This window comes from Dermacentor silvarum, chromosome 1 (assembly GCF_013339745.2).
Source record: "Dermacentor silvarum isolate Dsil-2018 chromosome 1, BIME_Dsil_1.4, whole genome shotgun sequence".
In the NCBI taxonomy this organism is placed as follows: domain Eukaryota; kingdom Metazoa; phylum Arthropoda; class Arachnida; order Ixodida; family Ixodidae; genus Dermacentor; species Dermacentor silvarum.
This window is the reverse complement of record NC_051154.1, coordinates 182,233,075-182,248,487: the sequence shown is the minus strand read 5'-3', so window position 1 is coordinate 182,248,487 and position 15,413 is coordinate 182,233,075. Positions and strand designations below refer to the sequence as shown.

At 46.3% G+C, this 15,413-nt stretch overlaps 1 protein-coding gene across 1 annotated transcript in view; it reads left to right on the top strand.

Annotated features, from left to right (window-relative positions):
* The window catches only part of LOC119436497 (synaptotagmin-15-like), a 183,263-nt gene extending 168,443 nt beyond the window's left edge, over positions 1 to 14,820 (top strand). The window contains 3 exon segments of the mRNA XM_049658184.1: positions 1,627 to 1,788; positions 9,510 to 9,627; positions 10,269 to 14,820. Coding sequence (XP_049514141.1) covers positions 1,627 to 1,788; positions 9,510 to 9,627; positions 10,269 to 10,615 — 627 coding nt within the window. The 3' untranslated portion in view covers positions 10,616 to 14,820.
* The last annotated feature ends 593 nt before the right edge of the window (positions 14,821 to 15,413 follow it).

Here is a 15,413-nt window from a genome sequence, read left to right as displayed (position 1 = left end):
CTATAGCGCTCAAATACAGCAAGGATAATTCGCGGCTTGCATGGGAGTTCTTCTTAGCGGCTAAAAGGATAACAGCCCAGCAATTACAGTCCAATAGTTGGTCGCATTGCTGCCACTGCTCCCGTGATTTCCCATTGCTGCTAATTAATAAACTGATCCTGTAGATTTTTGTATTCATTAGAATACGGCATCTGTCCTGTAGTGTCGTGATATGACGCCCATGCAACACACCAGCAGAAATAATCTTGCGAGAGTTTCTTTCTTTGTTGCTTAGTTGCTTACCAATGTTGGCCTTACCCAACTGCTCCGATCTCGCTCATTAGGACGAATCGCGAGCGCTGGGTATGCACCCTGTTGGCACGTTTTAGCTATGTGCCCGTCTCACCTCTTCACCATTTCTTCAGCGTACGATTCTTATTGTGTGCGTGCCTGTTAGCGATGTCGATGGCTCTACCGGTTGCCTTCGAGGCATTCCACAAGAGCCGGTACGAGGCCCCTGCACGTGTAACGCTCATGCATTACGCCAGCAGAAAGGATTGTGCGCAAATTTCTTTCTTTGTGTTTTTTCAAGTTCCTTTCAGCGTCCGGCGCTTTAAGAAAGAACAGAAAAGTAACTGTCGACAGTGAGCTAAAAAAAAGTCGCAGTTTCGCCCGAAGACGAAGCATCGATTGCGGTACTAAATTAGTAGACAGCTGTACGAAGTAAGGATAGTAGTTTTATTGGCCGTATAAACTTGTAAACATTCGCTTAGTAACTAAATTAACAAGCATGGTGTTACGCGCGCACAACCAAACATAAACACATCTCACTCGATAACAGCGCACACTCGCTGTCAAAACGCTGGAGTGAGAAAGCGCGGTGGCAGCAGCGAGCCAATTCACCTTCGTGCTGCCTCTCGCTCGCGAGCTAAGCGGCGAGAACACAGCGTACACGAAGCAATCAGCACTCGGCGCACTTTGTCCCCGTCGCAGATCGCTTTCAAGATAGGGTCGGTGCGATCGTGCCGTACGCAGCCGGGGTAAACTCCCCCCCCCCCCCCTACGCTCTCCCCGGTTCCTTGCGCTCGACGGAGGGCGGCTGGCGTTGCTCCCCGCTTTCCTCCCTTGCGCGCGCACTTTGTTACTATTAATATTAATCCTATAATAATATTATCCGATAACAATATTAATAATAATATATTAATATAATCCGATTATAATATTAATTCGATAAATATTCAGAGCAGCACGGCTTTATTCGTACGTTACTCAGCAGAATAGTTCATATCATGTGCATATCTGTAGCCATTGTCTTTCAAGGACAATTGCCAAATTTGACAAGATTGTAAGGACAGGGAGCGTCTGCTTTCGGGACGCGGAGCCTGCTGCTTCCGTGCTTATACCGGCAATGGATGTAGCTGTCTCGAGTATGCAATGTTTTCACGCAGCGATGATGCCATCAACACCAAGAAACGTATTTTGGCTGTGATGTTGGCATTGCCACCGCATGCATTGCAGTGGACGAGCAGAATTTGTGGGCGTAGTTGCGTTATTATGGGCTTTGCATCGTGCGAGGCAGCCGGAGTAGTCACATGTGAACTGCCAGATAAAGCGGTTCAGTGCCTCGGCTTCTGGTTTTTTACGCAGATTTCGGAGGGTGAAGTGCGCACGCGGTCCCTGCGGCTTTCCGTCTACGACATCGACCGCAAGAAAGTGCGCCACTGTTTGGGCCACGTCACGCTGCAACTGGAGAAGGAACCACTCACTCCAGACAAAGTCGTCTGGTTGGACCTGGACAATGTGCCCAAGGTACGTTGAAGCCGCGCGACGTCTCCCAAAGTACAGCAGACACTCACCTTCCTTATGCTGTTCAGTATTCGTCTTAAATATCTACCCCATTTATCTCTCCCTTGTCTTAAATACCAAAGCGGTTGTCGTTGTTTCAACTTGTGGGTGTTATTCTAGTAGACAACTACATATTAGATATATACACAACTAAATACACACAACTACATAGTAGACAACTTCTAGCGACAATATCATAAACAGCAAAGAACAGTCACAGCCCGTCAGGTGATGCGCCACCACAGTTCAAAAGCAGCTGGTGGGTCTGCTGTTACTCTTTTCTGTGAATATATACATCGGAAGGATATACATATATGTACATAGAAATTCACTTTCAACATGATAAACTTTCGATTCTTATGCCCACATTGCGTGACCTGGAACACTTTGTATACCTGTTTCCGAAAGGAAACTTGCATTTGAGCACAAAAGTTGTCGGGAGAAACCAAAAGGAAAGTGAAGGCTCAACTTGTACTCTGCCGTACAAAATAGACTATTCCCTCCGATTATGAGCGTCATCGTGCTTCCAATACCTCTTACAAACCACTTAGGCAGGAAATTATTACTCCACCTGTCGATAAGGTAAATGTAATATAAAAGATAAGATACATAAACGTAAGAGAAGTATAAGTTCAGCTTAGACAACTTCCAAGGAGGTTCCTCCGACACCTAATGCATACCCTTCCAATGTCGCAATCTCAGTCCCCCGGACATGACAAAATTGGGGAAGAGGGATTGTAGCACACCATTTTTTAATGATATTTAAGCACACATTGTGTCTAGATCACAGTGACTATTTTCGGCGACTTTTCTTTTGCCGATTTCGCCTGCTCCATGGATTTCGCCTGCTCCATGGACTTGTCTGAATAAACTTGCTCGAACCAAGTACCTCTGGTGTATTTTCACTATCAGAAGACTTCCATTGGTATATGATCGTTGACCGTCAGGCGAAACTCCGTTAGGGTCTTGTTTGCCGTACTCAATATGCGTTCGCATTCAGCATTACTGTGGGGAATTGATAAGATATCGCCAGCATAATCATTGTGATCTTGTGGAACCTCAGCAACTCTTCCACAACTTGAATGTTTCTTACTTATGCCCACTCTACCTCACATCTTGGTTTACGATTTGCAAGTTCAGGAACGAAATTCAACCCAAATTCCGAAATCTTGACAGAACATTCGTGAATTCGGGAAAGCTGGCAGGTACACTAATGGAACTCTAGAGTAAGGCGCCAAGGCCATGACATACGTCACTTTGTATATCGACGTAGTTCGTGCGATGACGTAGTTCGTCATTGTCATAAGCGAGTGGCGACCACACCGGTGCATTATGCGGTGATGTGACATATTGTGACGACGGCTGTCTGGCGCAAAAAAAAAAGTTTATTGTGAGAAATAAATTACATTACGCTCAAAAAATATATGTATATAAATCAACCTGCAGCAACTTGTTTGTAGCTTTCCTTTTAAGAAACAAAAATAAAATTTACACATGAGCAAGAATTTCACAGCGCTACAAGAAGTTGACAAGCAGCCGTAAAGAACTAGCATGAGTCCTCCTTTAAGACAGTCATAAATAACAGTTTTTATCACTATTATTCAACATATATAACTCCAGAATAGGAATTTATAAACGAAAATGCATGAAAGTACCAACGTATAGTGTCCTCCTGCACCGACCCTTCGTTAAAAGTAGGCGAATACGCTCCAATACACACGCTCCTAAATAAACTTTTTTTTTTCATTTCTTTTGCGAAAGCGATACGCGAGTAGACCTGGCACAAGAAATTATTTGCGTGCCTTGTACATTATCTTCCGTACTGGGCGTTCCTCTTTTAATATAACTTGGTATTGTTACCAGTGGCGTAGCCAGAAATTTTTTTCGGGGGGGGGGGGGGGGGGGCTCAAGTTGCAACGCGGCCTCCTCCTTATAAACGTTGTCGAGGCATCAAATACATGAACAATAACTGCATTGCCATTGCCAATGCCATTCTATATTAGGTGCTGAAAACGAATTATTTAACGCTACGCACAGTCAATACAAGTAAATTATGTGTTTGTTTCATAAAAGAATAGCTTCGTATGTCCCAAAAATGGTGGCAGTAATAGCTGATATCAATGCTTCCGCGTTTTTTTTTTATTGCGATAGCAATTATATGGACACTCAAAAGCAGATTTCTGCCGTCGGCGTCGCCGTCGCCGTCGGCGTCGCCGTCGCCGTCGCCGTCGCCGTGAGGTTCCGTATGACGTCATTTGGAGATGAAATCGTCGCCGCGCGCCGAACGCTGTATGTGCGAGTGAAAGGGCGCGAGGGGCGCGTCTTTCACGGGGAGTGAACGCACGGCGGAGAACAAACGCGCGTTCTGCGCCGTGCTCGCTTAAGGGCTGCAGAATTAGGCGTCTCGTTTCTCCTTTACAATCACCATATATGTAGAGCAAACGCGCCTTCTTCAGACGCGCGAGAGGCCGTGGGGGAGGGGGAAGGAAGGGACGCGACGTTTAGCTGCGGCACCAAGTGCCTATTTATAGGAGAGGCTCCAGCAACAGTCACCAACGCCGCACGCATTTAGAGCTAACGCGGGCAAAACGCCGATGGCGTCGACAACAGTTCTGCGTGTTGTTGCTACCAAAGCCGCTCACCTTACTTCGTATGAGATTGCTGTGTTGCTATCGCATTCATTGCTTCGCCCTTAGGGCGAAACTGTGACATTTTTTTGTCTATCTAATAAGTAAAGGAAATATCACGCGAACTTTAGAACTATATCAGTTCGAAACCAGTAAAGCAGTGCATGCAGCTGGTATGAAAAACGTAAAGGCCATAAAATGAACAAGCTGACAAATATTTTGATGAATTTTTGTCATTTAGCAACCTTGTTTACATTTTTGTACATATGCAACGGCCAGGGAAAAACCACAATGACGCTGTCCTTCGTTGCAATGGATTGCGTATGTCCCAAAAATTGTGGCAGTAATAGCTGATATCAATATAAAGGTCGTATATTGTAAGTGCACCGAAATTATAGTTGCAACAACGAGTACATATAAAAAGCAGAAGTTCCGCAAAATATACATTAGAAATGCGAAGACAGATTGGAATGTACAAATGCGAAGATACAACTTGATAAAGGGCAAGAAAGTGTCGTGTGAAACCAAGTTCACTGCTTGTATACACAAAACCTCGCAACAAGATATTTAAATATACGTATAAGTCTGCAATAAATCTACGTATCTAAGGAAACGTCATTGTATATAATGCGTCAAACAAGACAAATAAACATGTTGCGCAGTCACAGATAGTAAACTTCACGCATACGAGTATAAAGAAAGACGATCCAGACAAGAACAAAACTATGATCTCAGAAATTGTGATATGCATTTGAGCCATGCTGCGATCGCGACCGCACCATGTGGCTAGAATAAGAGAAAAAGAATTCAGAAATCAATACGAAAATGCGTATTTTAACTGCCTGCACAGCGGCAACAATTATTCTGCACCCAAAGTCAAAGAAGGCTATTGCTTCATTTCAAAAAAGAAGTAAATACATGTAGCTAAAAAGGAAAGAAAAGGACAAACGAAAGCCACAGATGATGCGGCAAGTTGATTTACCTAACATCCGAGTGCGTTTTTGGGAAACGCCGCGTGTGCCGGGCTTTCAATGAGCAAGGTTTGTCAAAATTGGTTATGGATGTCCCCGTAATTTTTGTATTCCCAGGATAATTTTGATCATCATGCTAACTGTTACAATAAACGGTGAAATTTTTCTGTGGTTTTAAAAGCTAATGAACAGTCATACGTTTTCATAATTACGAGCTTATATAGGAACGTGAAGGAACAGATATTTTTACAGGCATTGATTTTTGCTGCTTCGCTATCTAAACGATAAACTTCACTCGGCGGGGAGGTTTAGCGAAGCGTTCAGTAACTTCGGACACGTTGATGGCGACGTCTCTGTGGGCGTATAGAAGCGCCAGCATAACCATGCGTTCCTCATTGTAAAGCGCAAGTGGTTTTTTTAGTAATCTCACGTTTGAAAATCTCTCTGCGCTGGCAGTGGCACTGGAAGGGCGACTAGAATATGCAGCAGTTTGTACTAGAGCACTGCACGGGCCGATTTTTTCAGCCCGGACCCGGCCCGGGCCCGTTTTTACGTTGGGCTGCCCGCCCGAGCCCGAACAAAACTTTTATGGCGAGACCCGGGCCCGGCCCGGGCCCGGAAATAATCTACGTTACCCGCCCGGCCCGCCACCCCTTTACCTTAGGCCAGAGGCCCGGCCCGAGCCCGGCTCGAAACCGGCCCGAACCCGGCCCGAGACCGAAAAATACATGTTTTTCAGAGTTGACACGCCCGAGAATAACTCGCTGCACGTTACATGCATACCACCAGAAAGCCCGAGCCCGGCCCGGGCCCGGGTCAAAAAGCACACGCCGTGCCCGAGCCCGTGAAAAAACTGCTCTACCCGGCCCGGCCCGGGCCCGGGCTTTCGGGTAAGCCCGAGCCCGTGCAGTGCTCTAGTTTGTAGACATGTACATATAACCTGCAGTCTCCATGAGAGGGGGCATCTATTCCTGTGCTAGAACCTAAAAACACTTCGATATCGTTTCCTCAGCACCACACTCGACAAGGTAGACAGCCGTCCTCTTACGGAAGCCACAATTCTTGGTCCCTGGTCCCACCCGACGTCGGAACGAACTGCTTTAAAAGCGCTATTACGCTTTTTAAAAGAAACAGGACTTAGTGAAAAACTATAGAATTGTGCGGACAGACAGTGTGTGTGTTTTTTCTTTCTTCTTTTTAATCTTGTTTTCTAATCTTTTCTGCCCTTACCCCATCCCCCTGTGCAGAGTAGCCAATCGGACACTTAACCTGGTTAACCTCTCTGTCTTTCACCTCTTATTAATGCGATAGCAATTATATGGACACTCAAAAGCAGATTTCTGCCGTCGGCGTCGCCGTCGCCGTGAGGTTCCGTATGACGTCAATGGAGATTAAATCGTCGCCGTGCGCCGAACGCTGTATGTGCGAGTGAAAGGGCGCGAGGGGCGCGCGCTTTCACGGGGAGTGAACGCACGGCGGAGAACAAACGTGAGTTCTGCGCCGTGCTCCCTTAAGGGCTGCAGAAGTAGGCGTCTCTTTCCAATCACCATATATGTAGAGCAAACGCGCCTTCTTCCGACGCGCGAGAGGCCGTGGAGGATGGGGGGGGGGGGGGGGGGGAAGGGAGGCGACGTTTAGCTGCGGCACCAAGTGCCTATTTATATCAGAGGCTCCGGCAACAGTCAACAACGCCACACGCATTTTGAGCGAACGCGGGCAAAACGCCGACGGCGTCGACAACAGTTCTGCGTGTTGCCGGTGCTGCTGCATGTCCAAGTTTATACAGCTGATAAAGCTACTATCATTACTCCGTATAGCTCTCTACAAATTTGCTATCGCAATTGATGCTTCGCCTTTCAGGTGAAACTGCGACAACTTTTTTTCCTTCCTTCCTTCCTTCCTTCCTTCCTTCCTTCCCCTTCCCCTTCCTTCCTTCCTTCCTTCCTTCGATATCGTTGCCATCCTTGTTTACGTACCTTGCACAAACAGTAAGCTGTTCGATTCCAGCAATATCCGTCGTTTCGTCAGCTAGTACGGAGAAGCAGCCTGCAGCGTTCACTTTTGCATCTAGGCTTTCTTTGATAATTTCACCACAAATTTCTATAATTTGGTTTTGTTCGTCTGGTTTAAATACGAGGCATTACTGGGGCAACTTTCCAAATGTTTCTTCAGATGTGTATCTCCACAATCAGCTCACATGCGAAGAAGCGCTCTGGAAATAGCTGTATTTTCAGCGGGGGCTTTGCTTAAATCCATAGGACCAGTGTCCCTATCGCCACGGAGAGCAAGACCTTGCCGCCCGCAAAAAAGAACTGTCTCAAATTAAATAGGCCGTTGAGTTCCTTCTGTTTTCTCTTATTTTACTTTGCCTGCCCTGGTCCAGCTTATCGATTATCGGTCCAGCTTATCGATGTGGGCGCGCTTCCTGAAAATGTTTGGAGAAAATTATCAGATGCCAGCTGACAGTCACGGTGATATTTAATATTTTCGTGTGTGTGGAAGATTGCGAGCGCGTGCTTCCATTTCTGGAACGGCTTGGACAAGCGCGTTCAAGTGCGTGCATGTTGGCCCAATTTTATAAAAAACATTAAACCCAGAAAGTTCCAGAATTAAAAATCAGAAGCACGCCTTTGGAAATGTCAGTGCACTTTATACCCATCAAGTTTCGGAACTGAAATCCATGCGCTCCATAGATTCCGGTGCCGCTGCGAGATGCCGCGACGCGCCCGCTCGCTATCGAAAATCCCTTGAAAATTTGTGTTCGGCTGGGGCTCCTTACGTTATGTGACTCCAGGTGCATTGGCGTTTCCACGAAATCCAGCCCGAGTTCGCAATGTTCGCGCCGAAATGTCTTTTCGAGTGTCAAAAAGACATTGTAGACAAAATCCACAATGATTCCCGGCGCCGGTGGTTGTTTTGGCCGGCGGTGCATGACAGCACGAAAAAATTTCGGGGGGGGGGGGGGGGGGGGGGTGGCTGAAGCCCTGGCTACGCGCCTGATTGTTACCCTGATTTCTTTCATTCTTATTCGGTGGTATTTTTTGTAACCTTCTTTATTTGTGATTGTGTGCGTCATATGCAAAATAAATATATGATTGTTAAACATCTGGGACTTAAATGTACGTTCCTGAACATCAATCCAAAATAGGGGAATACACAAGTTCATTTCATCTAGGCAATTTTTTTAATTGGCTGCAAGGATCGTGCAAAGCAGGGCACAGGCCCTGCGTGACCCTATATGTATTTTTGTATCTGCCTACAGGCACTTGTACTTTGGATTTTGTGATGCTGAGGTAAACTTATTTTATGGAGGCCAAAGAAGGCGAAAGAATATTATTCAATGGCTGCTGTAGGGCGCCTGGCTGTCGCCTGTACCACGCGTTAGTGCCATGAATCTGAAAATTTTGCACTTCCGGGTCGTTCTTGCACAGTGAAAAGAGTGACCCAAGAAAGGGAAACTGAATGAAGGTGTCGTCTAAAATGACGTCGTCGACAAATAACAACCAAAGATCTTATTGTATACCTTGGGCTCGCACGTTGGAAAGGGAATGCTTCTTAATTCAGTGCAGCAATTTCTGCAGAGTTGTGTGCGACCACCATGCAGCTTATCACACTGCAAAATGTGGGATACTGGGAATACGACTGAACCATTAAAACGGTGGGACGTAGGTATGATAATGTGCATAGCAAAATATGAATAAACGAAAAGAAAGTGCAAAGCCTCTAGACGCATTCGTGTAGACACTTGCCATGTGTCTTTGGTTTTTTGTCTTAACACTGTCGGCTGGTAAAGGGAGTTAAAAGGGAGTACCCCGCAGCTCTTGGGAAGCTGCTGTTTGCACGTGCCTGGAGTCGCCCGTGACTAATATTAATCTATTCCGGTGACTTCTTAAAGAAACACGGTTGCACACTGGACATTTTCTTTACATTTTTATGACACTTATGTGCCAATATATGCATAAAAGGATCAGATAACAGGATCAGAGCCTCTACGGCAAACGAAGTAATTTCTGTTCTTGCATAAGTGTGAAAGTTCGTTTTTAATCCCCCCCCCCCTTTTTTCCCCTTTTGATAACGTTTTTTGCAGAAAAGTTCTCAGATTGGGGAGATCCAGATATCCATGACTTGCAACCCGTTCACCAACCGCATCAGGGCGTCTATTCTCAAAGTGCGGAAGTTCTCAAAGCAGGATGATGCCAGCAAATGTAAGTATGCACGGCTCAACCATTATACATGGTGCACAAGAAGCGCTCACGCTTTTGCCTCGCAGTAGATCTCCTTCATAATTCACAGACGTTATATTTGCCGACGTGGTAACCTGCGCATCAACTAACATGTTTTCTTTTCGTGGCCGAAACAACCGCAGACGCTTGCTGAGCCTCATTGCATAAGTAACGTTGACTTTAGCCACCATGAGAGCGTGAAAAGCGGGTGATCTAGTGGCACACGTGTCTTACAATGCATGGGCATCGAAGGGTACCTTTAAATGGCAGCTCAAATAACCTCATCAGCCAAATTGAAGAGGCAGGTCACGCAGGTATAGGCTTGGTTCGCAATTGTCGAGTTTAGCGCGGCCGTCGCCATCTTTTCACGACTTGAACTGTGGCCCTCTGGCGGGCTGGATTTACTCGCCCTTTATGTGTGCGTCGCAAGTTTTGTGTGTCGTTTGTGCTGTTACTACTCTGTGCGAGTGAAGTCACGTCGAGGAAAAGAAAAAGCGTATGTTCCACATGTGTGACACACCACACACACGTGCACGCCTGCGCTCTTAGTGATGTAGTGAACCGCGTATGTCGAAGCTGTTGATCGGCAGGCGGTCATGACCAGCAGTGTTTGTCTTGCGCAGGGGTGTACGTGAGGCTGTCGCTGAACCACGGCCGCAAGTGCGTCAAGGAGAAGCGGTCCGAGAACCGCGAGTGGGGCACTGGTGACGAAGCGACCTTCGGGGATGCGTTCACGTTTGGCGTGGCTGGCCGCTACTTCGACTCGTGCAGCCTCAGCTTCACGGTCATGGCGTCACCGGACGGCGCCGACTTCCGGCGGCTGGGCAAGACCGTACTCGGGCCCTTCATGTACGCGCGCGGCGAGGAGCTTCGACACTGGCAGGACATGCTCACCAACCCGCGCAGCGCCGTCACCCGGTGGCATGCGCTCGAGTGCCCCACGGGCCGCGACGAGTGGAAGAGCGACTAAGACGCCTCGAATCGAGGCCGCGCTTCTTTCGTCACGCCGGCTATACCAGTGAGATCGACGACCCACCCAAGTTGGAAGGGGAGAGCAGCACGCGGAGAGGACAGGATGCCAAGAAGCTGTGGTCTGTGACACTGGCCTCGACGTCACGCTGCTTGAGAGTTTGTCCGAGGCTCAATTTCGAGGCGAGCTCGTCGATTTCAAAAGGCCTCCGTTATCGTCTGGCATGAGCCACGACCTGAATGCCCAAGCAAAATCTGCTACACGCCAAGCAAGGCGCGATGTTAGAAGAGTCTTTCCTTATTTTTCTTTTCATTTTTGTCCTTCTTTTCTCACATCTGAACCACTGGTAGGCACTGTAGTCTTCTGGGCAACTAAACGCAAAGATAGGCGAAGACTGGCGCCAGGGCCGCCTGTTATTGCAAATTTTTGCGGGCTTGTCATTCCGTGCAAACGCAATAAATGGCAATGAAAGGGTGCTGCTGTAGACAAAAACCCTATAATAATGGTCCAGTATTGGAGCTTTGTTTGACTGGTAATCTGTAAACATTTCTTAATAGGGAAAATAAACTGCTTTTCGGGACTTCCGCACGCTACGTATGCGCCATTACACAAAACAGGGTTTGCATTTTCGATGTCACCGTCTCTAACGAAATGACATAGACCTTTTCTAAAAAAAAAAAAAAGAAATTGCGGCATGGGTCAGGATACACTCTGCGAGGTTACCTCAGTTTGTGCACTAACACCAGCGATATTCGCTGTGCGGCTTGCGTTGAGTTCTGTACACCCAGAGCACAGCAATACTCTCATTGCAAAAAAGCCACCGTGCGTTTTCACACCAGTATTGAGACACATAATACGCCGACTTGTACTTCAAAACATCCCTATTTTAGTGGGTTTAGTTATCGCATGCACTCTATTTATTAGCAAAAAGTATTCATAGAGACTGCTAAAAGTGATTCTTTTTTTGTCCTTCAAAATAAGGGGGAGGGGGTGAACGTCTTAATTAAAAAAAAAAGAAAGAAAACAGCAACTGCAAAATTGAACACCCGTTCGCAGGAATTCAATGACGATAAACTCAGAGATGCGTAAATCTTATTATGGCAGCTTGTGACATCATAAATATTTCTAAAGTGTCATTTCAGCATTTGTCACATGCTTTAACATGACATACAGAAGGTGAAGGAAAAAGGCTACGGACTCTCTTCTCACAAGTACTGCAACAGTGCCTCGTCCAATTACTGCCCATGACCCAGAGTGCATTATTGGTCCAATGCGACACTAGTCATGTTAGCAGATGTTCTTTTTATAAGCAAGCCACGCGTCTGTGAATATTCTATTTTATCTCTTTTAGGAGCCCTTCTGTCTTGATCAGCCCATTCGGTTTTTGGGGAGGAGCTGCAGTCTACGAGCCGTGCATTTCTCATTTAAACTTTCAATACTAATATCCGTCCATCAAATGTCTTGTTAGATTAGTTGAGTATCATTGGTGCGTCAGCGGAGTTTTTTTACTCGCTAGATAATAACACGATACACTAATTATCGCACACGTTATGGCTTATATAATGGCATAACATCATTAATATTTCATTGGAGTACTTTGATGCAGCGAAGGCATGTATGTCGCTTTGTTTCATGTTTTTTTATTACTATTATTATTACTTTATGTGCGCATGATGCAAGTTGTTCGAAAGTCCGTAATGTTTTCGCGCTCAGTGCTGCCAGAACAGCGAGAACGTAAAAGCAAGAGGAACTAATGCGCCGCCTTTGCTTTATGTTATTTGCATAATTTAATGATCACTAATATCACTGCCATTATTCTTTTCTATTTGGAGATTAAGGACGAAAGAATTAAGCAGATGTGCTGGCGAACAATTTTGACTGTTGTGCCCTAATCCTGCAAGTGCGAGAAACAATGCATGGCATCACTTGTTTGTGTTTTCGTTGGCTGTCGAGTTTGTGAACGAGTAGTTTCGTACGTCGCCGGTGACAGTGGCCGGTGAAAAGTAAAAGCGTGTCAAGTGCGTGGGTGCCTTCTTTTCTCACTCCCAGCAGATTCCGCACAATTCCACAACAATTCACAGCACAATTCCGCTCTATCACTTGAGTTGGATGAATGGGCAGGCGCAATTTTCCGGGCAAGATAGAACCATTAGATAGGCAAGCACTTTAAACACAAGCGGTTGAGTGATGTGCGCCCATTGCGAATGCAGAGCCGTAGGAGCCTATCATGCTTCAAATTCATTCTATTTTGCAAAACTCTTGTGGCGTGATCGGACATCAGTGTAGCCGCAGTCTAATTCCGTGCCCCAAGGTCAGCTTCATTTCCCAAACAAGTGCACCGCATGCCTTCAAACATTCATGAGGTAAGCACGATATATTGTAAAGGTACGTTCACACTACAGCGGGAAAAACTCGAGCAGGATGCCGCAGGTTGGCAGAACGCGCCAGCATCGGCATGGCCACACTTGCGGGCGTCTTTTGCCGCCGCGGCAAGCAAGTGATTCGCTATCAGCTGGATTCACTGCAGCTGTAATCAGCTACGCTGAGAGAGGGGGGTATATTTCCTTGCAGCGCTTGGCCACGTGAATGAATCGGCCGCTCCTCATTGGTCTCCCCGATCGGCGGCAAGCGGCATGGCGTGAAAAATAGCTCGAGACCCATTCGCTCCGCGGTAGGAAAATGTTGCCGCTCGCCTGTTTTCGCGGCACGCTTTCTGCCGCCGGCGGTGTGCCACGCGCGTTGTTGCGGCTTGTGTGGACGCATACCTTAACCGAGGTACGCGACTTCGCCTTTCCGGCGCGAGTGCTCAGAGTGGCGTATCAGCCGTCGGGATATAAGAACAAAACTTTTCTAACCCATCAAGTCGAGGTGGGGCAAGGAGGCCGTCTTGTTCCCCTTGAATCCGTAAATAGTTGCCCAACCTGCGCCGTATTTTTGGGCGATTCACTTCGGTTTCTGTTCCTGTCATCCGTTCCACCAAGTAGCCGATTCTCGCGATGACAGTGCCGCGACGACGTCGAAGCCAAATACGAAAAGTTAAACTAATAAAAAGTTAATTGTCCGAGTAGAAAACACGGCCATTGGGTTCTCTGTTGAACGCATTCCATTATCCGTTTTTATCACCCGTCGCGCCAAGTGGCCCATCGCTGCGATAGCGTAGGCCTCTCTGCATCCGAGCCAAAGACGTAGGACGAAAAGAATGAAAAAAGTAAATGGTTCCTCGCAAAATGTGGCCCCTAATGGTATTTTAATATCGGATCAGTTGAAGCGCATGCAAAGCTAGGAAGATATTAGCCATTTATTTTGGCCATGGGAGATAGTTGAATGCATCTGTGGCACTTGAATTATGCACTACACTCTTAAACAGTTGAATGATTGAATGAATGATGGATGAATCGAAAACTGAGTGGTGATAAAGTTGAATGATGAAAAAGTTGAAGGTTTATTAAAAATACACCTAACCGATTGCCCAGCTTAGAGTCGTAGGTTTTACCTGCCCACATAAAAACGTCGTGGTTATGGAGCTTCATCGTATGTCATTAGCAACTTTTTATAGATGTATTATAATTAATTAATTATCAGCTTCTATAAGGAACTTGTGGTTGGACGTTTCAGAAGTAAAACATTAGTTTTTACATGGTAATATACAGGTATTCCAGCTCTGCAACCACTGTTGAGGCGTAGCGGTATGTTCCTCTAGCAGATAAAAATAAAAAATAAAATAGAGGCAAAGCTTAAGTAAATATTTGGATACACCAGTACCCCTGCATTTCCTGTTTTGCATGTGTTTCACAGAGTGCAAAATAATAACGTGCGCTACTGTAGTCTTCGCGAGTCACGCGTAATTCAGTGCAAACGACCCGGTTTCCTTTTTTGCGATCTTTATCTTTCTGAGTAAAGCATCGGTCAAAATGATAGTTGAAACTATCACGGCATTTTTTTTACACATTTGACATATTGTTTATAGTTACGAGAAGCAATGTTGACCACGGCGTTCACGACGCAAAAAAGCCGGGATAAACGAGCGAATTCAGAGTTGAGTGTTTCTTTTTTCAGTCTTTTTTTTTTTTTCAACGTTACATTCAACACACTATACTCTGTGCTGTGCTCATGAGCCATTGTGTAAACTGTGACAATTTCTGGTCGAAATCGATGTTTTTCTGTGTTCGCTGAAATAAAGCTCGAAGACCAAGTGCTTCACTGTGGCATATTTGGAGTACCGATTGTTCTTATGCATTCGAACATCCCTTTTCAATAGTTTCCAAGACGACTAGGGCGCTCTTACCTGGTATAGAACCGTCGTACCATGCTGTCGGGCCTGCGTGGTGCTTCGTTGTTAGTGTAGCGGTGGAAGGAAAGGGCGAGTTCTCCTCGCCTTCTGGCACTTCGTAGTGCAGGTAGTGCAACGCGAGCGACTTTGAGCATCCCGGAGCCAGACTTGTCACTCACTCAGTGGACGGGAAACTATTGAGAAGGTTTATACAACAATTGGGTCTGGCGCAGAGCCATGGTACCAGCGTTCTCGCTTACACGATATTATATTAAGTCGCATTAAAGTCTGCGGTGCAAACAGGCACCCGATTCGTTTTAGCCGGAGCTTGCCAGGCCATCACAGGCTTTGTTATACATCAGGCAGTAAAGCCTTAGTTAAAGCTTGTGTTGGGGAACCTGGCCGCCTCATACAGAGTGCAGCATCGTAGTACATAGCGGCTAAACGGCGGGACGCAAGCACGGGTATCAACCGAATGCAATTTAAAAAAAAACAACATATATACATACACACGCACAATACAGCTTG